This window comes from Nymphalis io, chromosome 3 (assembly GCF_905147045.1).
Source record: "Nymphalis io chromosome 3, ilAglIoxx1.1, whole genome shotgun sequence".
NCBI lineage: Eukaryota > Metazoa > Arthropoda > Insecta > Lepidoptera > Nymphalidae > Nymphalis > Nymphalis io.
In genome coordinates this window covers 1,027,826-1,055,804 of record NC_065890.1, presented here as the reverse complement: position 1 = coordinate 1,055,804, position 27,979 = coordinate 1,027,826, and the positions used below count along the sequence as shown (strand labels likewise).

The following is a 27,979-nucleotide window of genomic DNA, read 5'->3' as shown; positions in this document are numbered from 1 at the left end:
TATGGTTATTTTAATAGTAGAAAAGCTGACAACATTTTCAGCTGTCTGTAAAGGGAAAATGAAATGACATTTGCTTAGTGTACTCAATTCTTACAAAATCATTTTATTGCAACGTACTGTTCGTGAATAAATTGTTCTAAATAGCTTCTTAAACACTTTAAAATGACTCGGTTAAGGTTTTGTTTGTTTGCCGCAGTTTTATGCGGCCTGACGGTACTAGGTAAGTTGTACATTTACTAAATATTGTCGAATTCTTTGTTGCTTATCGCGTTAACATACGTCGTTGTTTTCGTTTTAACATTTTGCGATTTTGCGCGTTATGGAACAAAGGATTTTTCGTCTACCTTCGCTGGTACGATTATAATTTTATCCTATTATCAGGTCAAGGCAATGTACCTGAACCAAAGACGGTGACAATCGCGTTGCCGTTGTCTTCGGAATCTACTAATCCGGAGCCAGAGATTAAAATGACTACTGTGAAACCTACGGAAGTTCCTACGGAAGCGACAGAAATTACAGATTCCACCACAGCTCCTACGACTCCACCAACTCCTACAACTTCACCAACTCCTAAACCGACACCTCCGCCTGCAACTAAGCCCACGCCGCCTACACCCCCGACACCCGCTCCTACCCCAGCACCAGGCCCTCTACCCCCGCCACAGCAAGGAATGTGGTCATACACTGATAAGAATAACATGACTTGCATCCTGGTCCAGTTTGCAGCTCAACTAAATGTTACCTACACCAAGGTGGAAAATGCATGTGAGTTGCTTATTTTATTTTAAATGTTTAATTAGATATTTTAATGACCCTGATAAAACTCCATTTTTAAATATTATAATTATTTTATATATTATTAATGAGATAATTATTACTGTGCCAATCAAAGCCACAAGAACTATTTATATATATTTCTAACTATACTGTGTAACAGTAACAGTCTGTGAATGTCCCACTGCTGGGCTAAGGCCTCTTATTACGCTACAACCATTATTCCACCACTCTACTCCAATGTGGTTTGGTGGAATTCACATGTGGCAGAATTTCAGTGAAATTTGACACATGCAGGTTTCTTCAGTATGTTTTCCTTCACCACCAAGCTCGAGATGAATTATAAACACAAATTAAGCACATGAAAATTCAGTGGTGAACCCACAATCATCGGTTAAGATTAATGCATTTTAACCACTGGGCCATCTCGGCTTATTATATATACTGTGTGTGGTAGATTAATTAGCAGTGCTTATAAAATAAATTTTAATTTGCTCCATGTACAGGCAATCTAAGATTATTATTAAAAATATTAATATAATGTGGAATAAAAGAACATAAGTATTTTAATAAAATACAATTAAATTAAATAATTCTGTATGACAATCAACAAATATTAACTTCACACTTTATTATTGTCTGAATATTTATTGAGTAAGCCTTATTTAGTAATGCTTTCTTAACATAATATTTTTGAAATACCTACTCAAAATATTGATGCCTTTTTTATTATGATAACTAATCCCTTGTGCCGGGAATGATTCATTGACTGGTTTATTTCAATATTATATTATGGTTTTGAAGTGATTGTTGAGGTCACTTTGTATGTATTATACATACATAAATACAGACATATTAATCATCCATAGTTTCTTATTTGTGCCTCAATGTTATAAAATTGCAAATACATGATCTATACAAAAAAAATTATATTCAAAGTTATTGAAACTGAATACAGCATTTGGTTTCAAAAAACTTATGTGAACGATTTCTCGTTATTACTGCTAAGCCAAAGTGAATTCCATTTTCAGATCTTTGAGGGATTTCAACATTTGATTCAGAATTTACTTTTTATATCCCTATGTATATTAATATTTATTTAAGTTTACTCTATAATCTACATACCAATTAAATATAAGAACTTGTAAGATACTTCATGATCTATTTATATCAATTGAAACTTTAGACGAGTTAATGTATATATAATTCTTTTTATGCATGTTTGGTACAAATATGTTCTTAAACTATTGATCTAATTGAGTTGAAATTTTTCACATTTATCATTGACCCTTGAATGTAGGTTTTAGGCATAGTATGCTTTAAAATACAATAGCTGGCTCACTTTTTGTAACTCTTCATGCAATATTATATATTATTACTGGTGGTAGGGCTTTGTGCAAGTTTGTCTGGGTAGGTGACCACTTACGCCCATAGACATTGGTATTGTAAGAAATGTCAACTATCGCTTACATAGCCAATGCGCCACCAACCTTGGTAACTAAGATTTTACGTCCCTTGTGCCTGTAATTACACTGGCTCACTCACCCTCCATACTGGAACACAACAATACCAAGTACTGCTGTTTTGTGGTAGAATATCTGATAAGTGGGTGGTACCTACCCAGACGAGCTTGCACAAAGCCCTACCACCAGTAGAATCCTACATACCATCAGGTGGCTTATATGCTTGTCCACCTACGTTTTTTATAAAAAAAACCTATTATATAAAGAAGTATTCTAATGCATGCTAGGCATAAATATCTTCTTTCGAGAAAAAGATTTGGAGCTTATTATGAGATGAATTAAAATCACAAATTAAGAATATGAAAATTCATTGCCTAAGTTTGAACCCGTAATCATTGGTTAACATTCACTTCTTCTAACCACTGGACTATCTCAGCTTATACAAGGCATAAACTAGCTAAAAGAGTAAAAACAGCAATTATATGTACATTATGTAATACATAAAAAATGAACTGTCTAACAATATCACTATTGCAGACAATGTAATTACATTGCACTTTGTAGATTGAGAAATTATCTAGTTGCATAAAAACTAAGATTAAAATAATTTAACATGAACAAAAAGCAGTTTAGTATATTTCGAATCTAGCTCTTACTTGAGACTCTTACGTCACTTGAGCAAAAAAAAATTCTTGTCTTTGTTCGTTACGTAATGGCGTCAAAATTTATTATTCACTCATTATATTGTGATGAGAAAGCACTCTTTTTTTATTTTATTCTTTGGAATAATATTTTTTTTTTTAAATGTGGTGAGCGTTCTATATACATTTGAAATGATTTTATTGTTCGGAAGAACTTGGATTTTTTTAAATGTTACGTATTAAAGGGTTATAATTTTATTATGTAAACCGTAACCGTAACAGCCTGTGAATGTCCCACTGCTGGGCTAAAGGCCTCCTCTCCTCTTTTTGAGGAGAAGGTTTGGAGCTTATTCCACCACGCTGCTCCAATGCGGGTTGGTAGAATTCACATGTGGCAGAACTTCAGTGAAATTAGACACATGCAGGTTTCCTCACGATGTTTTCCTTCACCGTAAAGCACGAGATGAATTATAATCACAAATTAAGCACATGAAAATTCAGTGGTGCTTGCCCGGGTTTGAACCCACGATCATCGGTTAAGATTCACGCGTTCTTACCACTGGGCCATCTCGGCTTTTGTATTATGTGTTTGTAAGTAATATATGACAATTTATATAATTTGATTAACATATTATATAAATATATCGGAAAGAGTATTTTATTGATACACAAATGGAAGTACAGACTTTAAAAAAATATAGTCCCATTTTTTATACGAATGTTATTAATCGGTCTGGGTGGGTACCACCCACTCATCTGATATTCTACTGCCAAACATCAATACTTAGTATTTTTGTGTTCCGGTTTGAAGGATTGAGACTGTGTAAGTTGATTACAGACACAAGCGACATAACATTTTAGTTCCCAAGGTTGGTGCCGCATTGGCGATGTAAAATATGGTTAACATTTCTTACAGGTCCAATGTTTTTGGGCGGTGGTTATCACTAACCATCAGGTGGCCGATTTAGCCGTCCGCCTACCTATTATATACATATAAAAAAATTACAATTATCACAAAGATCAAACTGGATTTACGGTGTTAGACGGCTTATAAGCTATTGACTATTATAAATGCGTTGAATGTAATCATAACTAACTGGTCAAATAATCCATAAATTATTTAATTATAGAATATATTAAGGGTTTTTCACACTTACTGCTTACAACATAACTGTTTGAAAATTTTGGCTATAATCCATTTTTATATTGATTCAAATTTGAGTGCCAATTCATGTGATATAACCATTTCCCTCTGGCCACGATAAGAGTCGAACAGCTATTTCCCTGTTAAACTTATACAATGGTTCACTACTATTACATACAATTGATTCTCTGTAGTTTTTATCGCATAATGCGTTCTATTGAAGCTGCGTTCACGTGCAATCGTTCTAGAAACTTCGAGGAATCGTGGAATATAATTTTTGCACATAGCAACAATTTAATGTTTTAAAATTCGATTCGGTCCAAGAAAGATTTTATTGTTTTTTTTTTTTTTTTTAATTTCATTACTTGCAAAGGGCTTTAAGGCCAACACGTTTTTTTAAATAATTATAAATGAAAAAAGGTTTTAATCTGTTTCGATGTCGCTGTTTCGTGCGTGTTAGAAGCTATTAATAATTTTTTTTTATGGGTATGCATTTACTGATTTGCTTTGATGGGTTATTTATACATAAACGTTTGTGCAATAGTTTTTGGATAATGTACACAGAATACGTTAACTTATAAATATAAATTATAAATGTAAGTAATAAAAGCTTCTCTAGCTCTCATCGGTATACGCACTGCATTGCGATGATAAGGTCCCGGGTTCCCTTGTACTGATATTGTGCTCAGTCTTACCGCAAATCAAGCATATCAAGTAAGAGTCTGTCAATGTCCCACTCCTGGGCTAAATTTTTTGGACATGGCATTCGTATCTATGTAAAAAAAACTGCAGACATTTTGAACTGTGATTATTAAGAAATTTTATGTTAATATAAAGTTATAAATATTTAAGACTTATTACATAATACAAGAATATATATATATCGGTAGTTGATTTCCTTACGAAATAAATAATCACAAAGGAAAATTTCTTGAGAGGCAGGCAACCTGCATGTGTCAGAGCGTCTGTCACGTGTGTATCACGTTATATGCTGCGTGATGAATTAAGTTCCAAATCTATAGAGGAGCCCCTTGCCCAGTCGTGGGAAAAGGGCGGGCTGTTACTTTAATGTTACAGGCATTCTGATAGAAAAAAAAACCATTATTGTATCAGACAAAAAATACACAGTGCTCCTAAATAACTCTAATATTGAAATTGACTTCAATGTGTGTGTGTAAAGTGACCCTGGACGGAAGAAACGATTTTGTTGCATATATTATCTTATTGATGTGTTTTATGTAATAGCTGCAGCAGGAAATATAAAATGACTGCGAGGGTTCCGTAGTCAAATATGTATCCTTATCATTTAGTAATTACCGTCTAGTTATGAGCTATAGTCAGGTATTGATACCTAACTCCGTATTACAGGGGAGTGTCAATTTACAACGGCGTTAATAGAATGCTCAGTCCTCAGACAAAATAAAACATATACATATATATGTTTGTTGTATATATATTTATGACTACCGCTTTGATAATTCTACATTTGCATGTATTCACTGGAGTGAAATCAAAGCAAAAATGATATAAAAAAAAAGATATCAAAGCGGTAGTCATAAGGATGGATCCTTACTAATATTAATGTGAAAGTGTGTTTGTTTGTTGCGCTTTTATGTCTTAACTACTCAACCGACCAAAATTAAATGTAGCTTACCGTCAGGGTTACAGAATAGGACATATGGTCTCTAACACCTCCCCGACCCCTCGTGAACGGGTGAAGCCGCGGCCGGAAACTAGTTATTACTATATCTGTGACTGTTCACTCCAGGCTAAAACATCAGTACGATGTTGGCAGTTGCTTTTACAAATAAATATTATGTATATCTAGTTCTTTTAAGGCTGTCAGTTCTGCCAAATGAACATATTATTTCGCTCATATAACGTAGTATACAGAATTGATGAGAGGTTGATTAGTGCATTCGACATATATATATGTATATATGAACACAATAGCTCAGTATCTATTGACGTCATAGAATAAATCAGTGTTCCTAGAGTAAGTTTTTTTACACATTCGATATCGTTAAAACAGCGCTGTCTAGTGACAATAATCTAAATTCCAAGCAATTAGCTGTTAACAACGCTCTCAAATAAGTAAAAAAAACTCACTAAGCACACTATTTATGTTACGATGACTGCCAAGTTGGTCTAGTGGCTTGATGTAAGGCAGCAGACCCGGAGGTCCTGGGTTCAATTCCCAGGTCGGGCAAATAAAAATTTATTGGGTTTTTCTGCCAGCAAAATTCTCAGTAGCAGCCCGGAGTCTGGTAGTTGGAAGTGTGTACACTCCCGTGCCTCGGAAAGCACGTAAAGCCGTTGGTTCTGCGCCTGAACTCTCCGGTCGTATCGGATTGCCGTCCCATCGGATTATGGGAGTTATGGGATACAGAGTGCGCCTGTGTTTGTGCACACACTTGTACACTATAATATCTCCTGCGCAGTTCGCTAATCTCTCTTGAGATTGGCCGCCGTGGCTGAAATCGGTCTGGAGGACATTATTATGGTGTTACGATATATATGCTATATTAAGAACCCAGTCCTATCCAGTCTTACGATTATATAACAAATATACATAGCATTCATTACATTAGTAAGGAAGTAAATTATGATTTTGTTTAAATAAATGATTGATATTATCACATAAATTTATATAACTCCTATACCTTCCGGCAAGAACAACAAGTTGTTTCTATTCATTTTCTAAAAATAATGCATAGAACATTAGTTGTTTCGAACTAAATGATGAAATAATAAATAGAAAGATATATTTTTTATCATCTACATATGTATTATTATATATTATTTAATGTAATATAATTCATTCGATTCTGATATGCGTTTGTGTAGGTATTTAGTTTATCAAACACGTCGGATCAGCGCCATTAAAGATAAGCGACAAATTAAATAAAATAACATTTAAATGTTGAATTTTTATGTGACATGTGGTATATATAACGTGATATACAATAACGGAATTTCATAACTGACTCTTGGTTTGAACTCATTGTAAGGCAAAATGGTCGAATGATCTTATATTAGTAACAGTTGGTGACGTGTTGCCTGTGTAACGTATCTTACAGTGCCGATGATCACTGACCATCAGCAGTGCGATTCTATAAGAACTCACTCCATCACTCACCCGTAAAATTATGGTTATATACTACTTTTGATGCGAGTGTTCTTGTTATATGTCAATGTCTCATATAACTTTCTGAAAATACTCGAGCGATTTCTACGGTGAGTTTCGAGTTTGCTCTTATATACAAAATAGCCCCACCGGTGTCACATTTCCTCTCTGCCTCATTTAGATTAAAAACGAACATACTGCGTCGTTGGTTAACTTTTATTTTTATTTATTACAATTTCTCGAGACACGCGCGTGTTTTCTTGGTTTATTTGGTTTTTGGATTTGTATTAAATGTTTGTTTCGCTTTTAAATATAAAAAAGCTAAATAACTCTTATATAATACTCATCAACATCGGCGACCTGATGCATATCGTCTGTTAGCTTGTAGTTGTAGATGAATAATGGTTTATTTTCTGTTAAGAGTTTCTCAGTAGTATTTCGAATTTAAGAGGTTGGCAGTTACTATCGTGCCTGAGCTATCCCCGGACCTGTTAAGGAATATAGAGTACAACTGTGTTAGCGCACACTAGCGCATTATACATATAACCCTGTGCGTGCGTTTTTCTATTAAAAATATAACGATATAAATATTAAGTACAAATAATTGGGTCTCGTAAGGTATTTTTAAAATTAAACATTTCAAATTGTCACAAGACATTATTGACCCGTTTTATTGATGATTGACTGTATTTTCGATGATATTTATAGTTTTGAATTTATATTGCAGTGTAGTTAGTACCTATGCGATAACATTTAGCCGACTCGAATTAAATATAATTTGTGTCCCGACTAAAGTTTTATTAAAAAATATATTTCGAAAGTATAACGTATTGAAAAGATCGAGAAACGGCTTTCATTAAAAAAAAAAGTTTTAAATAGTATTTTCACTAGTATTTTATTGGTTGTTAACCTGTGTATCGATACAAATTGTGAGTGAGCCAGCGACTTGGCTTAGCTCTTCTCAGGGGCTTCAACGACCACCCGGGTCGTCTAGTCCTAGAAGGACGTGGTATCTTAGACCAGCACAGAACATTATTTTGACGATATTTTATTGTCTGGTGGTAGGGCTTTGTGCAAGCTCGTCTGAGTAGGTACTCATCAGATATTCTATCGCAAAACAGCATACTTGGTATAGTTGCGTTCCGATTTGAAGGGTGTGTCAGCCAGTGTAACAACAGGCACAAGAGACATAACATCTTAGTTTCCAAGGTTGGTAGCGCATTGGCGATGTAAGCGATAGTTAAGATTTCTTACAATGTCAATGTCTATAGGCGTTGGTGACGAGCATATGGGCCACCTGATGATTTATCATCATGTGGGCCATATGCTCGTCCGCCTACCTATACTATAAAAAAAATACTTGATACTTATTATAAAGCCAAAATAAATGAGCACAGTCGACCTACTTGCACGTCACTATTATGAAGAAAAAAATTTAAAATACTTACCTACCCATTGCTTATATCAGTTCCAAGTAAGTCTACTGCATCCATATGAAGTTAACTCAAGCATAACGGGGAATTACCACTATTCCTCAGATTGTAAACATTTACGGAAAACATAGTTAAATGAGTCACTCGATATGTTTTATGATCTGGTTTGTGGAAATCGCGATCAGGTTTTGTGAGAGCGGGTGCGTATGACTGAGGTCAGTTAGTCGTTTTGTAGGTTAATATATAAGAAAATATCTGAATTCAATTATTTAATCGGATTTTATGTGTACCTAAAACAAGAGAAAAAGAACCACGAATTCTGGTTTTTACATGTACTTTTTTGGTTCACGATTTAAAAATAAAAATCAGGACAAAACAGGTATTGCACAAGCAGATATAAACAAACAATGAAACTAAATAATTTGAAAAAAGAAGCAATAAAATAAATAAACATTTTAGTAGACGTAAATAAAAAAATATGTATTCATAAAAAAGCACTTTAATTGAATAATATATTTTTAGGAGCCAGAAGTGGATTTTAAAATAACGGAAATGAAAAGTGAAATAAAGAAACAAAGGAATTAAATTAGTAACGGAATATGACTGTTTAACATTAATAGAGAAATATACCTCTACGACACAGCTTAGGCGGGAGAAATTAGAGTTCCAAGCTTCAGGAGCAAAAAGAGGCCCATCATGGCGAGAGGGGTTCTTTTATAGCCCGGGGCTGTGCTGCCAGTCTACTCGACTGACTCCTTAGAATATATATTTCTGTTGTGCGTTCGTTTCTGTCTGCCCATGATCTTTCTCAATTCGGTACACGATTCACCTTTTATGTTGGGCTTTGAAAATCCAACATTGATTTTCGATGCCATTCCTTGTGGCTGTGACGGGTCGTGACAAAATATCTTACTGGAATTATAATATATAATATAGCAGTAATGTATTTACAAGGATGTTTGGCTTCTTTGTATTTCTGGTCTAAAAATAATTTATTAAGCTTTATCTATCTTATATAAAAATCTATGAAAGTAAACATTCCTTTGTTTTCAATGTCAAGTTGCTAATAATCTCGTTATAATTATTGCGAAAACTATTTATACTTTTATTGTTTGGAAAACACACATTTTCGAATATATAAGCGAAATACCCCTGACTGACTGACTCATCACGATATCTCCGAAACTATATGTCCAATTGACTTGAAATTTAGCACAGTTACTCCTTTCGCGACGTAGGCGCTCACTAGGAACAAATTTTATGCAAATACTGTCCGAAATAAAATTTTCATCATATGAAAATTCGAATAGATGGGTTACTTTGTATGAGTTGTACCCGTACGAAGTCTTGATGGGCAGCTAGTTAGCGATAGATATTTAGAATCTATAAAGGTGCGCTTCTTTCTTAGTCGGTCAATTTCGATCAGGCATGGACATTTATTTGGCCATGACGATTTGGTGTAGCACTTTTAATACGTATTTTTGTTTCATCAAACAATCCGATCGATTTGCTTTAACAACATTGGACTAGACAATCGAGATCGATCGACTAGATGTAGGGAACTGTATATTTAAGCAATGATGAATTTATAAATATATAAAGATGGTGGTAGGCTACTTGGTATTATACCTCATGTCCTATCTGTAATTACTTACACCGTTGGATGCCTGGAAGAGGTCGCTATGTAGCGATAAGGTCGCCATAATTGTACATTTATTTAGGCAGTATACATGTTTTGTATTTTTCTCTTTGTGGTGTGGTGTACAATAAAGTATAACATAAATAAAGTATAACATATTAGGGCTGTGTGCAAGCCGTCTTCTTAGGTATCAACCACTCATTATTCTTGTGTCTCAGTTTGAAGGTTAGCTCCCAAGGTTGATGGCGCATTAATGCAAGGGATGTATAAATATTTCTTGCAGTGCCATTTTTTTGCCAGTCTACGGGATTGGCGGTGGTGACCACGTACTATCAAGTAGCCCATTTGCTAGTCTGTCTACTTGTTTGAAATAAAAAGGGAATACATATGAATGATAATAAATATAATGCGAAACCATATTGTTATATACATTTGTTTTGAATGTTCTTCAAACGTTCTTAAATAACTTAAGTAGTGTGACGTTACTGATCCACACGATGCAGCGTCGTGTGGCTTCAGTGCGGTTTAGACGTGGACTAATCAAATATTGACCCCGGCTACATTACAGACCACGTGATCATTGATGGATGAAAAATCGAACGGAACAAGAGAAAATTCGGTTATAGTCGTAATAATAAATATAAAATAAAGAATCCTGTATCAAATAATATTTTTAAATGCAATAAGCCCAGTCATTATAAGTGCAACCTTCGGTGTGTTTTCGTATAGCCAAACGAAAACCTAAATTTTTTATCCGTCTTTTGAATTGGAAACTACCATTGACCTTGTATTATATAATGGACATTTCGAATTGTAAGATTTGGTTTATGAATACGTTTCGAATGTATTTGCTTTCCATTATCTATACTGATATTATGTCTATTCTTATAGTAATAGTATAGTAACAGCCTGTGAATGTCCCACTGCTGGGCTAAAGGCCTCCTCTCCTCTTTTTGAGGAGAAGGTTTTGGAGCTTATTCCACCACGCTGCTCCAATGCGGGTTGTATGTCTATTCTTGCGTAAGATAAATTTTCATCGAGAGGAAAAGATACCTTTGTGTTTACGCCGAACCAATTTGGGGGGATCAAATGGTAAATTAAGCTAAGGAAGAGCATTCCTCTGTCCACACAACTAAAATTTATTTGATCACTTTAGGTTTATCACATACACTATATATATACTGAGTAGCAAATCTAGACAGCGCGATTCAGGAATGTGACAAATTCAATCAACGCCATCTATCGCTACCGAGTAGTAACATACGCCATTTTACAGTATTTCAAATAGGGAGACAGTTACAGACTTTAAGGGCGTGGACCCATGTCTACGGGGAGGCATCGGCCACCGTGTAACGATTCCACTAGTGGAATAAAAATTGGACATATAAGTTGTCAGCCATTTTTATTAACACGTACGAACTAAGCAACAGCATAATATTGCGGTGCATCTTACACGTGCCGTACTGCGGCACGACGCCGCGCCGTCTCCCGGTAGCGGCGCCTCCGTGCCGTTACATGGTGGCCAGTGCCGCACCGTAAACATGGGTCAGGCCCTTATATTACGTTACGTTGATTCGAAAGAGATCACTCACCTCCCATTTACAAATATTGTAATAACTAATGCCAGATGTCAATATAATATATAAGCTATATAAAAAAAAGATAAATTCATTTGAAATATTACTCACGAATTCACGACATTACTTTGTGTTATAATACTGTTATTGTACTTTATCGTTTAGGGGAGACTAAATACCTACCAGTCGAGGATATGCGACATGAACCGTTTTAAACCAGTCAAATATATTGAGTTATTATTGATGTTATGTCTGTTGATTTTTGTTGTTTTTTTTATATACTATCCTGTTCATAATATATAAATTATATTTCGCACGCGGTACGTTATATATATATATATATATTAATGCCTTTTAAGCGCAACTTATTTGTTTAATCTCAAAAACTTATATGGACATATGTTCGCCTCGGTGATCTTAAAGTGAACGGTTCGAATGGTGATGAAGTAAAGGAAATTATATGAGTTCGAGTTATTAGGATACGTAGCGGGTCCAAAGAGTGTATAACTTGCGGTCTGTGTTAAGTAAATGTAATTTAAAAAAAAATGGAATCCCCGTTTGTAATAAAGCTTTTAACCTTGAAAAAACAGAAACCATTAATAAGTAATGACTTGACTCACACTCCGACGTTTTTTTAAAACTGATTATTTGTTATTAGACATCATTTTATATTTTTTCTTTACTGTAAGTGTTGTTATCTTGATTTTGTCTTAGTGTGTTTGCGCGTGAGGACGAGAGAGACGTCTTAGGTGCCTTATGTCCTTATCTGTACCCTTGAAAACGAGTTCACAAATTTTCTTGATGATCACTCGTGTGGTGTAAACCTGAAACCATAATAAAACACACTTTCGTATTTATAATATGCATTATAGGCGACATGGCCCAGTCGTAGGAACACGTAAATCTTAACCCAAGTTTGGTTGTCTAACCCGAGCCAGCCCTTTTGGATTTTCATGTGCTTAATTTGTGTTGATTATTCATTTCGTGCTCGGCGGTGAAGGAAAACATCGTAAGGAAAACTGCATGATTCTGATGAGAGTCTCCATCTGTGTATCCACCAAGCAGCTTGGAGCAGCGTGGTGGAAGAAGCTGCAAACCTCCGTAATAGGAAATAAGGCCTTAGCTTTACTTAAATTAATTATATATTTGTCATATTTTTCTAGTCTCGGTTGTATATAATTAAATTTAATATGTAAATATCACACTGACCTAAGCGAATTTGTTGTCTGCGATATTTTTGCAGTTGCGGCAAATTTCAACAAGGCAAAGCACGTGAATAAACAAGATATATACATCATTTTATATTTCTATGATAATAAATAAATAATGCCTCGATAACTTAATGGTATACGGGTCGCGAAGCGATTATCAAACGTAGGTTCGATCCCTTGGACTATCGTCCAGAATCATACGAAAACTGAGTTATTATATTCAACAAATCGTTTTGCTTACGAATAATTACAGGCACAAGGGACATAAAATCTTAGTTCCCAAGGTTGGTGGCGCATTGGATATGTAAGCGATGGTTGACATTTCTTACAATGCCAATGTCTAAGAGCGTTGGTGACCACTTACCATCAGGTGGCCCATATGCTCGTCCGCCTTCCTTTTCTATAAAAAAAAAAAAAAATACTGTCTACGAGGCGTTATTCAGGAACTATCATTAGGCTACGAATAACGAATGGTAAGGGTTTATGAATGATAAATGCATTCGATAACAAATAGTAACCGGGCAATTACAGTTAGTTGGACAGGGAAATATATTAATAATAAACATTAATTGGTATTATTTAACCTCGATGGTAACTAATAATAAGTAAGCTTTATATAATCGTATCTCTATATGTTTTGTTTTAGGCATAACTGTAATATACATGACATAAACGCTAACGATGATACAGCGTGAATATTGGCCAGGATACACTTATTTATATTGATTGAACCGAGTGGACCTTGCTAGCTTGGGTCACTGCCAGCTGAGAACATGATCGCTCAATTTCGTACAACGAGACTTAAGATCTTTCTACAAAAGCCTTATTGACAAAGTGAATAAAGAATAAAGAAATCGCGTGCTATTTGGCAGTTTTAATAGAATTGAATGTTTTTGCGTCAGAATAGTTTTTTTTTCTAACTCTTACATTTTTCGCTTAGATAATCAAATGGTATTTTTTAATGTTTGACACTAAGCTAGTGGCTTAATTCTAGTTTATAATTAATCTCGTAATCGATGATGTAAGAAAACATGGGAAAAATTCGCATTAGATAATCTGTACCTAAAGAGCCAACCTTTGCCTAGCTATGGCAAGTGCTGGTTTTCTGTAAAAGCCCATATATTGCTCTGCAATGCTTCGACTTTGTAAATTGGAAGGTTAAACGAATATGATAAATGGAAACTTTCCAACTCGCTTAGACTTTTCAGTTGATTGTGAAATGTGATTCTACCGCCAAGCAAGAATACTTAATATTATTGTGTGTGGTTTGGAAATGAACTGAGCCCGTGTAACAGGTACAAATGACAATTTAGTTCTCAAGATTGGTGGTGCATTGGCGTTGTAAGGGATGGTTAATATTTCTTATAGTTTATCAGTGGTTTTTTCTAAATATAAAAAAAAACCAATGGGGCTTAATATAAAAGAAGTTTAGTTTGTCGACAACACATTCGATGTAGGCAAAAAGTAGCAATAACTAAACTAGTAAAAATTTTTTTCTCGGAAGCTGTAGAAAAATGTAGGTCAAGTTTAATGAGAGAATGTGTTTGAAGTACGTCACGCCACGTCATAGTCTTAGCTTTGTTGTTGAAACAGAAACACTTCAAGATTTTGGATTGGACTTGATTAAGTCCATCTCAACTTTTGTATATTTGTCAGCGTGTTAGGAGTAAATAGCTCTACGTTCTGAAAATGTTACTTAGTTAAGTGAGGCTTATTGAAGTTCTATTTGGATACCCACCCCCAGCTTTTCTTTAGGCGGGCTGGCTCATATTGTGTCTAGAGGATTTACCAGTTAGTTATCATGGTGATCTGTTTTTATTGAAGTCCTCGATGTAAATAACTGATTTAAAACAAGTTTAGGTCCCGAAATGCGTTGGAATGCTTCTTTACATTTTTTTTGTAAATTATTATCCGATACGACTAAAAGCGACTTAAAAAACTAAGTTAAATATATTTGTTTAAAATATATTGTAAGATTATTCGTATTATTGACATAATGTGACGGATCAAGGAACGAAAGTTATTCATTCCATTACCAGTGATATCTAAATCGTTGACCGGTGGATGGAAATCCAATCCATGACAAATCCAATGTTCCAACGGTGATCGGCTAAACAGTACGATATACGAACATTCGTTTTTATATATTTTATATATGAAAAGTACCCGACACTTGATGCAATTATCGATACGTTTAATGTTCAATCGCTGTAAATAATCACGCAAGCTCACGCAACTCTCATATTACAACACAAATATTTATTGTATCAATAAGATCGTTAATTGTATAAACAAAATATACCTATTAATTAATTAATTTAATTTGGTAGCTTATTATACAAAATGAAATATACACTCACTCGTGAAATGTTTTTTTTTTCCTTTATTTTACCTGGGAGTTTAGTCATCAGATTGACTATGTCACTCCCGTACAAGCAAAACACATAATAATTATACTAAATCAAAACAACAACACTTATTTAACTTAACATTACTTCCATAATATAATACATCCATAATCTTTTCTTTTCTATATAAGGTATTATTGAAAATGAGCAAGTATTCTATATATACATTTTCAATAATAGCTTAGCTTCGTTTGATGATGGTACCGCAAGCCAACTATATTACATATACCCCCATTATATGATTTTAATAAACGGGGCCGGAACGACGCATTCCGCGCACATTCCATCAACCGGTGATAAACTTCATCCATGCAGTTATCGTGAAATGTTGAAAACCGATTATAGTGATACGCTATTTTGATCCGTGTATTCTTTAAATGTTATAGTTTTTAAAGTCATTATCGTATTAATAACATGTTCGATTTTGAAGGATTTTCGTCGCTAACTGAATTCCAAAGCCGCGGGGCGGGTATTGCTAGTAAATACAAAATATTGCAACAGTGAAACACGAGTATTGAAGCAGAACGCATGAGTCATAGAACACTCCTCGCCCACAGATATTTATATTGATTCATCGGCACTGTTGTCGTTGATAATATTATTAATAATATCAGAGGTTTATACATATGAGTTCAAAGAGTTGGGTTAAGATGGCTCAGTGGCTAGAACATGTGAGTCTCAAACGATGATTGCGGTTTCGAATTCGGTCAAGCACCGCGGAAATTTTCGTGAGAAAAACTGTATTTGACGATGCAAAGTGCCCTTACTGCTGGAGCAGTCGTATAAGCTCCAAAACCTTCAAATCAAAAGGAAGCAAAGGTCAATTACAGGCTGTATCACTTTTTAAAGCATATATTTGCATCTCTAGTAATGTTTGATTCATTATATATTTATTTAATAACGTAAATAAACAACGATATCTACGTTCTGTACATCAAGGTGGTGTTTCATTGTAAAGTAAAATCATTTAATTATCTTTTTTATATGAACATTTACTACACAGGTGTATAATTCGTTATCAGAATTGTATTCAGGTTGAAAGCGATAGGATACCGAGAAACAATGGCGACGATTTCGATTTGTTTTATTCTTAAACCTCCACTTCACTCAGTTTTCTAATATTGTTATTTTTTATGTATTTATGATATGACTGAAGTTGTCTGCATATTTCATTAAGGCATAGTTACGGGTCATGTTTCTCCTCGTACTATTTTTTTTATAGTATAGGTAGGCGGACGAGCAATTGGGCCACCTAATGGTAAGTGGTCACCAACGCCCATAGACATTGGCATTGTAAGAAATGTTAACCATCGCCAATGCGCCACCAACCTTTGGAACTAAGATGTTATGTTGTAAACAAACTCACTCGTATTAATAAGGATAGTTCGAGGCCGATGTAAGATACTCTGTCCTTTTCTATAACCCTTGACAACGGTATTTTTTATTTCACTATCGTTTAAGTAGCTAAGACCTGAAAGTGAAACAAACTCGCTTTTTTTTTTCTTCTTGTTAGGTAGCTACCTACTGAGGTGTTTTAGTGTAATCACAATAGGATTAGAAAAAAAAACATGCAAATATTTGTTCGCAACATGTTCGCAAATTCATTTACTTATGTTTTATTCATAATTTCAATAAGGACTATGGCCTAATTTCGATCACACTACCTATCCTACCTATACCTAAACCTAAATATCATTTATATTAAAGGCTGTTATGACAAAATATATCTATGTATGTTTATATTCGCAACCGTAACAGCCTGTGGCTGTCCCACTGCTGGGCTCAAGGCCACCTCTCCCTTTTTTGAGGAGAAGGTATGGTATTCCACCTCCTTGCTCCATTTCGGGTTGGTGGAATACACGTGTGGCAGACTTTCAGTGAAATTAGACACATGCAGGTTTCCTCACGATGTTTCCCTTCACCATGAAGCACGAGATGAATTATAATCACAAATTAAGCACATGAAAATTCAGTGCTGCTTTCCCGGGTTTGAACCCACGATCATCGGTTAAGATTCACGCGTTCTTACCACTGGGCCATTTCGGCTTTCATTACATTCTCAAACATTATTCTAATTGTAGTCTTAATCACGGAATGTATGTACATTTTAGTTATTAATATGTACTTTTAAAGATACGTGTGTTCTTTAAACTGACACGTTTAGAACATTAAAACGTGTGTACATAATATTATGTACGTAAGATATATTCCAGTAACACAATATGTAAGATTGAAATGTGCTCCGGTAATGTTATAAAATGTCATGTCAGGATTATAAACATTCGATATTGTATATATATGAACACCTATGTACATAAACATGTGAGCAATTGTCATGTCATGGAATCAGGAAAATAGTTTGTTCTTAATAACTTCAATTATTTAATTGTTTTATGCAATAGTAAGTAGGGTTTGTTAAATAAATATAATGTAAATGAATAGTATAGTTTTGTTTAGTAAATAATAACCATTAATGACCTTATAAATAAATATTTAGCGGGTCAGATATACATAGATTTCTAACATCAGTAATTTTACAGACAAGAAGACAAAGCATTATTTAGCTATACGTATGTATGTGTGAATTGAAAAAACAAGATTAAAAAATTCTCGTGATTTAATTTATTTATTAAGTTTTAATTGTGAGCGAGTAATACACTGACTCGCTCGCCATTTAAACTATTAGAAAAGAATAGTGGTAGGTCAGTAGGTGGTACTCAGCCATTTTATTTTCTCATATTAATTATATATCTTATTGTCAGTCATAATAAAAGTAATGTTAAAGTTATAATTAAAACGATAATAATAAAAATGATAAATGTCAATTTATATCAAAGTTGATTGTAAATCGTAGTATCATAGTTAGTTAGTTAGTTAGTTAGTGAAAACCAGCTTATCAAGGCTCTTTGAATAGTTTTAGATTCATTAGTTTTACAAGTGCGATTGCATTATTATAAATTATTGCCTTATATATTAAATCGCATTGGAGCAGCGTGGTGTGATAAGTTACTTACCCTTCTCCTCAAAAAAGGGGAGGAGGCCTTAGTCTAGGAATGGGACATTCACAGGCTGGTACTGTACTGTACTGCGTTATATATCTTTATGCGTAAAGTTATAGCGCTATTGTAATATTAATAATTATTATTTATAGTACTCTTGTGGCCAGTACATCTACATTAACACACACAAACATACTCATTTTTTTTTAACTAACTTGAGGTTTGCTCAGTATTATCACAGGCACAAGGGACATAACATCTTAATTCGGAAGGTTCGTGATGGTTGGTGGCATCGGCATTGGCGACGTAATGAACGGTTAATATTTGTTACGGCGCCAATGTCTATGGGCAGTGGTGACCACTTACCATCAAGTACATACTCGTCCTATTTAAAAAAAAACAATACCTCCACTTTCGCAGGCTTATATAATAATAATGTCATGAGGAAAGCTTAGTGTACTACTAAATCCAGGTAATATTTTTGTATATATATTACATCAAGATTACGTTGTTTTTTATTTTATTTTACAGCCACTTCTCTCGCCTACGTTCTCCTCAACGTTCCGCCCTCAGCGATGGTCGTCGACGGTAGCTGCAACAGCACAGACCAATGGGTGAACATCAGCTGGCCGGTCAGCAACGCCACGGGCACGACATTCAACAACATGGTGCTCATCTTCCACAACAACGAAACAACAAAGACATACTCCCTCCAGAACCTGAACGTTTCTCTCGCGGCTGAAGTATTCCCTGATGCATGTGAGTTCGATCTCTATTTTTAATTTTTCGTTACGATATGCAATTTTCATTCTTATCGGACTGCTATTAAGGTTCATTGTTATTTCCAAATTGGCTGTTATAATAAACATAAAAAATAAACAAATATCTATTGTAAAGCAACTTTACCAAATTTAGTTACGTGAGTTAAGTAAATATATATATATTATAGTATGCTGGTTATTCCAAATAAAGAAGTAATTAAAAAACTGGTAAAAGAAACATCCGTAGCATGTTTCTCTCCAGGCATTTCGTCTCGGACACTCTTGGCATTTAAATCACGATGGCTGATAATTCTAGCTTTAATGAAAACCTTTAACTTAAATTTCAACGTTAAATAAATGAAAACGTTAATTTTTCAATAAACAAATATTATCATTCAAATTCATACACGCTTATGGATACGCACACATTCAAACACGAATAAAAACTTCACACGAGATTGTACTACCAACAACTAACATATAAATATACATTTCTTAGTTTAAATATAATTATACATTTTATTGGTCTCTTTATTGGTCAACGGTTTAGAGGTGCGCGTTGACAACTGGGCACATTTCTTACTTTCACATTCTCATGCGTTTCATATTTTATAATAACGTGTTCGAGGTGAACAATCATGTAATAATAACATCAATGTAATAATATTAATAAAATATTTTTGTATGACTGCCTCGTTGATCTAGTGGCTTGATGTAAGGCTGCAGACCCGGAGGTCCTGGGTTCAATTCCCAGGTCGGGCCAATAAAAAGTTATCGGGTTTTTCGGTCAGAAAATTCTCAGTAGCAGCCCGGAGTCTGGAAGTTGAAAGTGTGTACACTCCCGTGCCTCGGAAAGCTCGTAAAGCCGTTGGTCCTGCGCCTCAACTCTTTCCGGCCGTGTCGGATTGCCGTCCCATCGGATTATGAGAGTTAGTAAGTAGAGAGTGCACCTGTGTTTGCGCACACATTTGTGCACTATAATATCTCCTGCGTAGTTGGCTAATCTCTCTTGTAATTGGTCGCCGTGGCCGAAATCGGTCTGGAGGATATTATTATTATTATATTTGGTATAATTTGACTACGCGACTCTGTGCCTCAATGCCCGCAGCGTCCAAGGAGCCCGTGGAGCTGTGGCACGGCGTGGAGTGGCGCACTCCGCTCGCGACGTCGTACCGCTGTGCGCCGCCCACGCAGCTCAACATGACGGCCGACATCACCAGCGTCGTCGCCACGCTCACGCTCTCCAAGCTGCAGGAGGAGGCCTTCAGGAATTCCACCAACAAAGCCTTCAGCGCCGGTGAGTCCTTACAAATACCTTTTAGAATTAGTTCATTAACCCCTCGTTTGTAACCCAGCGCTGGGCAAAAGTCTTCTTTCCCGTTAAGGGGAAAGTTTGGAGCCATATTGTATTCGAGTGGGTAAGAGTACATGAACTGACCTATGCAGTTTACCTCACAATATTTTCCTTTACTTTTGTAACTACGAACCAACGTGACCCCTTTACCTTGAGTAGTTAAAATAATACAAGATTTAAACTGCTTAAATCATTAAATATATCATAAAAAGATTATTAAATCTAATTATTATATACGAATGTTATAATAAACGTCGAGTTATTGTTAAGTTTCCAACGAATAATTATATAGTGTAGTTATAAATAACATATTTTAATATAAGTTACAATATTTATTTATTTACATTTATTAAGTATATAATGTGACGTCATATGTAAATAATGATTATTGTATTTGTTATCGGAGTGCAGGCACGCTGCTTCCGATAAGCGATAGTCAACGATTTATATAGACAATTATAAATAATATTATAATATAAAACTGGAAGGTGGTTTTTGTTGTATTGGCTTAGGATTTTACGTAGAACAAATATGTTTAAATTGTTTCATTTAGTTATCTTATCTTATAATTATAATAAATTATTATACCTTATAATATAATATTGAATGAGCAAGTAGTGTCGAGACGTGTATACATATTTTTAGAAATCAGGATGGAAACAGGATTTTTTTAAAAAGATAAATCGAACAACTATACAACAGTAAACCTACAATTTAGACGCAAAAATAGAACAAGGAATCAAGGCTGAGCAACTGAAATATTATTTATGAGATATCCGCCACAACCGAGAGTCAAAGCAGAAGTGTGTAAAGCCAGCCTGGCCGGCTGATGAGCTCGGCAGGGCCAGCCCTCATCACGATGATCATAACGTGATCAAGTCGAGCCGCTAGACGTCTCAAGATATATTATATTGTAAAAGTATGTGCACAAACACGGTATCTCGATTCACTCTCATAATCCGATGGGAAAGAGTTCAGGCGCATCAGCAATGGCTTTACGTTCATTCCGAGAAACGTCTAGTGAGACGAACGAAGCGTTTGACTTTAGTATGAGATGTTTGTTAGCGAAATTATAAACATCAGTCTCTACAATTCTCTCATGTAGATGCCATAATATACTTAAGGTACGTTTTTATGGTAAGGTTGTTTGTTTATGGGAAGTATTCAGGACAATTTATTATACATTTGCTATTCGATTGGATTTAAATAATTTATTAATAGTAAACAAATAAAATGTGTTACTACAGGAATTATAGTTTTCTCGTGTATATTAATGTCTCTATGTTTGTGTGAACGCGGATTGGATTTAACCTTGCCTGTTTCCGCTATAAATATATCAAAACTTGCTTAGTATTTTTAGACATTTAAGCAAATTCATAGATTCGGTTGTTAATTGATTAAAGCTGTCAAACCGCCATATTTAATTTATTTTGTTTTAATGTTGTATTTATTTTTTACATTGACGAAATAGTAAACGTTACATATAACTTGGCGGTAGGGTTTTGTGCAAGTCCGCATCACCATCACATATTCTACCATCGAATCGCAATACTTTGTTTTTTGGTGTTTCGGTTTGAAGAGTGAGTAAGCCAGTGAAACATAACATCTTAGTTCCCAGGGTTGGTGGCGCATTGGCGATGTAAGGAATGGTTAATATTTTTTAGTGTCCAACTTCTAAGAGCTGAAGTGATAACTTACCACCACGTTCCCCAATTGCCCGTCCGCCTATCTTTTGTTATATGAAAAAAGAAAGACAGTCTCGATTTGTACCTTGTTAAGGGCCCATGGCAATTGAAGTTAAAAATGTACTTTTCCTTTGGAATATATGTATTATTATTTTCACATTAGACGTTGACGTATGACGACGGACTTAGAAGGCTTCGTTTGTTAATTTGTTAACTGTCTATTAGAATGTTCTTTGAAAAACAAACAAGAAATGTAATAATTACTAATTTTATGGGTAGTTTTATTTTTTTTAGTTAAATAGGTATATTGAAAGTTTTTTTTTTAACTTATTATATGCCTATAATATCAAAACCTTATCTTTATAGAGGTTGATACCGGGCTGGTCGGTACACTATACAATTGTCTCTTTAGTCTGGTCGCTAGCTATAGAAGCTAGACCTCAGGTCACGAGGTCCTAGGGTCGATTCCGAACCGGTGCAATACCAGCGGTCACGTTCCGTGTGCCCGCAGCGCGCGAGTGCGGCGGCGGCGACGTGCCGGACGCGGTGCCCATCGCGGTGGGCTGCGCGCTGGGCGGGCTGGTGGTCGTGGTGCTCGTGGCCTACCTCGTGGGCCGGCGCCGCTCGGCCGCGCGCGGGTACCTCTCCATGTAGACGCGCAGGTGAGCGGCCCCTTCACTCCATGTACCTTTATAATATGTGTCACAATGACGTGCAAATTAACCTTGATTTAAAGCTCACTCTAAAATGATTGCTTGAATAAAGTATATTTTATTTTGTATATGATGATGAGCGAATTAAAAACGCCTTCCGCGTGTATCTGTATGTGCGTACGCACTAAGCTCAGAAACTACTTTGAGGATTTTCAATCCCATCTCAACAATAGACTGTTTCCCGAGGAAGGTTTTAGTGCATCATGTGTTACAATGTTTATTATCAATTGTTGAAAAAAAAATAATGTGCATACTAATTAAGCTTCATGGCTTGCTTACTGTGCTTAAATTAATAAAGTCGTTTATGTAAATATTATCAATTAAAAATATATATATTTTCTCTTAAACCTTTAGATAGATTTAATATATACCATAACTGTATACCAGATACCTGTATACCAGACAGCATTGATAAATTATAATATTTTGAAAAATATTTCTCGACGAAATTATATATATTATTAAAATTAAATAAAACATGATTAACCTAAATAAACAATTTGTATTATTTATTACAAACGAAATATAATATTATTTTTTTATTTTCAGATGAATGTGGAGAATCGACGTACGTAGTAGAATAGCATAGAACTAAAACAATAAATCATTATTCATTTCATCGCATTAAATATTTACACGATTATAGACCTTATTTCAATGCATGCTATATATTATGTAAAAATAAATGACTCGTAATAGATCTTAACCTTTTTTTTACATTAAATTACTCAATATAGCAACACTGGCTATCAAATATGTTTTAATTTTAAAAAAAAAAAACAATAGCTTCTTAGATCCATCTATTGTGACAAGTATCGTACGAGTGAAATAATCTCATTGTAAAAATTTTTTAATGATTATTAATTAATTTGTAAATTTTGCTACAATTTCATTTATTTCATAGTTTAAATTCAATTTATATTATTGAAACCGGTTCGAAGTGAATCATTCGCTAACTAATGGACTTACTTATAAAAAAATACTTAGCTGTTTAGTTAAACACTGATTTCTCTCTTTCTGTCATTATAAATTTGACATACGGAAGAAGAAGACAACATTAAAACTAATAAACCGTTGAGCAATCTTTATAAGTAAGTCCGAACGTCTCGATACGCGAATTAAAAATGACTGTATAATGATAACAAAAGAATATATAAAAAAAAATGTGATGTTATTTACTAGGTTTAATGAAAAAACAATTTTTAAACTATCATTTTAAGCTTATCTGTCGAGTTTTAATTAATCAATTCCAAAGATTCAATTCGAAAATATTATACTTCAGTATAATAATAATAATTATTATAATAATTTCTTGATTAACATTTGTCCATATAAATAAGAATTAATGAAAACTACAGATACGGTGCGTCTATGTGATTATTTTGATTAAAACGCTGGACGATTGATTTCATTGCGATGGTATAATTTGAAACGATTCGTTAAACTAATTTTTTCTTAGTTTCAATTTTATGTAGTCGATAGATGTTGGTTATATTGGTTTATGGGTTATTAATATCAAAATTGTCCAGATAACATCCTGATTGCTGTGGACTGACGTGGGTGGGTCCAGTGGGGGGGGGGGGGCAATAGAGCTGATCGCTTCGTGACTGCGACGACAATCCCTTCCATATAAGCTGATTATGATAATGATTATTCAATACCGTTTAGTGCGAAGTGATCAGCTGCGGAAATATTTGTGATTTGCACATAATTATATTGAAATAAATGTTTTTTATTGCCAAACTCGGCTTTTATTTCCGAATCTCATACAATAAATACGTACACTATTATATACAAGTATTATATTTACACTTTAATTTATTGAACACGAACGCTTATGAGCTAACAGACACACAGAGACATTTAACGATTACTTAAGACGATTTTTAGTAGAATTAACAATATTTTAAGATCTACTTAATAATAATGTACTCCAGACCGATTTAGGCCACGGCGGCCAATCTCAAGAGAGATTAGCCAACTACGGAAGAGATATTATAGTGCACAAGTGTGTGCGCAAACAGGTGCACTCTTAATTCCCTAAATCTCATAATCATAATCCGATAACTCTCTTTCCGAACGGAAAGAGTTCAGGCGCAGGACCAACGGCTTTACGTGCTTACCGAGGCACGGGAGTGAACACACTTCCGATTTCCAGACTCCGGGTTGTTACTGAGAAATTTCAGAAAAACCCAATAATTTTTTATTGGCCCGACCTGGGAATTAACCCAGGACCTCCGGGTCTGCGGCCTTACATCAAGCCACTAGACCAACGAGGCTTGATGAAGATCTACTTATACCAATAATGCAGATATATAGTCTGTTCAAAGCAGAAGAAGAGTAAAGACAATTAAACAACTGTGGCTTTGAATTGAAGTGATATCATTGGTCGAGATCTTGAATAATCTGTGATGTTTATTATGGATTTGCGAAAAATGGCGTTTTGAATGTCGAATTTGTATATTAATTATGTAGTGCAAAATAAAGCGAAACTATAAAACTCATGGAATATGTAAATTTAAGGTTTCTTTATATTTAATCCTTACTCTGATTGGAATAGGGTATAAATAGAAGAGCAGTTAGTGCTGACTTAAGTGTGGACAAGTCCCAAGCGTTACTTCTCAGCCAGGTGGTCTTGATGTAAGCGTATCATTTTCGCTCTCGCTTCCTCTTGTAGGCTTATATGCTGGGAATAGCTAGGCCTCATTGTTGCTCTCGTTACCACGATGATAGTTGCAGAATAATTGTCCCCAGCGCGTCCATCAGAACTGGTCTTTTATGTATGATTGCCTTAACTAAGGGGCGCCTTAAGTAACCGTTATATATTTTTCAGTGCGGCAGTAATATATGTATTTAATCAATTATCAGTTTGATTTAAATCTTTTTATAACAAATTTTGGGTAATTTTGTACCTGCATGATCAGAAACTTTGAATAATACAATTTGAAGGTCAATTTTGTCTGCAAACGTTGCTATATGTAACGTTTTTAGACAAAACGTTTCACAACTGTAACGTACTAAGTTTTATGCGTTTTCTTATTTATCTCTATTAAAGCTGAACCCTATTTTTAAATATGTACAAAAATTAAACGTCTGATGTGATTAAATCTAAACGATTATGCATTCTAGTGACTGAATGTATAGTTAAATGCAAAAGTGTTTTATTGTAAATTATAATGATTGAAATTTAAAATTTCCTTAAAGGACTTTTTGATGTTTACAATATTATTAAAGTTAAAATTATTTAGATAAGATGACATTAAGTTTCCAAGGTCGCATTTGTGTAGAACGTTTTTGATAAAAACGTTTTACCCAATTCGTAAGTTTATATAACAATATTTTTTATTTAGTCAATTTGAGGTAATTAGCTGGCTAGGTAACTCAGCCTTAATACATATACTATTATACATTTTTTCGAAATATAAACCTAATTACTTTGTAATTTTCATCAAAACAAATATATATATGATAATAATTCTAATTGCCTCCACAGTAATTAAGCAGTAAAGTTATTTTGTAAGAAAAAACTAAACTCGTTATACGTTCGATATGTCAAAAAGACATTGATAATTATAGTTGAAAACATGAGTGGATGAAGGTTATATGTAAGGTTTTTGATGTGTAACATCTTAACGCTCAATACACGGTTGGGGGCTAACTACAGCTACGAGCGTCAGACGAGTAAGCGTCAGATGATCTAAGCGTATTTCGAGCGTCGAGTGACGTCAGCGTGAGACTTGTTATTTAAACATCAATTCTCGTGAGTACCTTGGCATTCAACATTTTTTTATGTCAAAATTGAAGGTGTCAAATAAGTACGTTCATACGATTCATCATACGAATCCGTCATACGAACGTTATGAAAAATGTGTTGATTTTATCTATTACTTTCATTAAATTTCTGTTTGTGTTGATTAACAAGGAATAAGGTGTACCATTCAAATTTTTTATCAATAAATCTATTTTTATTCTTATTTCACAAATTAGTTTAAATAAAAAAAGTAATATTTTAAACTTGGTCATCAACTCATGTCTTCTATTAAATGATACATAACACATGGTATCAAAATTTCGTATTAATGTTAGTAGGTTGTCAACACTTCACGAGTTGTCAACTTTCCACTCACATACGAAATAAAGAGTCAGCAGAGAAATCCTAGTAGGATTCATGTAATGTGTTCTTGTATAGCTCGGATATTTGACTACCTTGCCTCGTTAATGACAAAAGTACATATATGATGTGTGTGTTGATATGATCAATAATATTTTTTCATGATATTATCATGATTATAAAATAAATTTAATTAATTTTAACTAAATATATTTACAATTATCATACGAATACTGTTTGTTATTAGTAAGTACGTTATCTTATACGTATTTACAGTTATTTAGTGATGACAACACTCATTAATGTACATTATCTGTGGAGAACATTATACAAAGTTATTTTGTCTGTGGTATGTGTAATTTTACATTAATAATACAATTTATGCAAAATGTGCTAATAATTAAATAAAAGGACTGAAGTAAGTTACTCTTTAACTCTGATTTTTTTTTCCGAAAATTCTACCAAAGCACTAAGAGATGGACACTTATTGATAGACAAAATAATTTTAGCGTGGTATAAAAAATATGAGCACAGATAAAATCGTCCTGTAAGCAAGTATTTACATTTAAAACATCGCTCTATCATCAGCCTCTAAAGATAGCCTCGTTTGCTTAATTTTAATTTCCAAGGTACTTATAACTTTACACGCGTGAATTGTTCAATATACCTTATTTGCTTGAAGTCGAGGGCACTATGGCTTTAACTTATGCGTTACCTAATAAAATGTATAAAACTCATTCCTGTATAAGGCACTTTGGTGACACATCGAATAACACAGACTGAAGCGAAGGGCGGCTCAGGTGGCGACGGGACAGGAGTCCAGCAGTACGTTGTGCAGCGCGCGCGCGGAGCGCCAGTCGCGCGGCGCGCCGCCCACCACCACGTCGCGGATGCAGCCCTTAAAGTTCTCGCGCCCCTCCGCCAGCTCGGCCGCGCCCT

The 27,979-nt window shown here is 34.5% G+C and overlaps 2 protein-coding genes across 2 annotated transcripts in view; one reads left to right on the top strand and one right to left on the bottom strand.

Moving 5' to 3' along the window:
• Window positions 1-47: 47 nt before the first annotated feature.
• On the top strand, window positions 48-24,672 carry LOC126780941 (lysosome-associated membrane glycoprotein 1-like). The gene is made up of 7 exons (XM_050505645.1): window positions 48-220; window positions 382-765; window positions 18,948-19,175; window positions 20,286-20,474; window positions 22,728-22,878; window positions 23,479-23,497; window positions 24,459-24,672. Exons 1-5 carry the CDS (start codon window positions 163-165, stop codon window positions 22,868-22,870), a joined length of 1,002 nt encoding a protein of 333 aa, XP_050361602.1. The 5' UTR covers window positions 48-162; the 3' UTR covers window positions 22,871-22,878; window positions 23,479-23,497; window positions 24,459-24,672.
• Window positions 24,664-27,979, bottom strand: part of LOC126781087 (laminin subunit alpha-1) — a 173,644-nt gene continuing 170,328 nt past the window's right edge. Inside the window, 1 exon segment of the mRNA XM_050505909.1 lies at window positions 24,664-27,979. Coding sequence (XP_050361866.1) covers window positions 27,837-27,979 — 143 coding nt within the window. The 3' untranslated portion in view covers window positions 24,664-27,836.

Excerpts from the sequence above, each read along its gene's own strand:
- LOC126780941 (XM_050505645.1), top strand. The coding sequence starts at position 163 with ATGACTCGGTTAAGGTTTTGTTTGTTTGCCGCAGTTTTATGCGGCCTG. Across the intron at positions 221-381 it reads ATGCGGCCTGACGGTACTAG|GTCAAGGCAATGTACCTGAA; the intron begins GTAAGTTGTACA and ends TCCTATTATCAG. Across the intron at positions 19,176-20,285 it reads TGAAGTATTCCCTGATGCAT|CGTCCAAGGAGCCCGTGGAG; the intron begins GTGAGTTCGATC and ends CAATGCCCGCAG.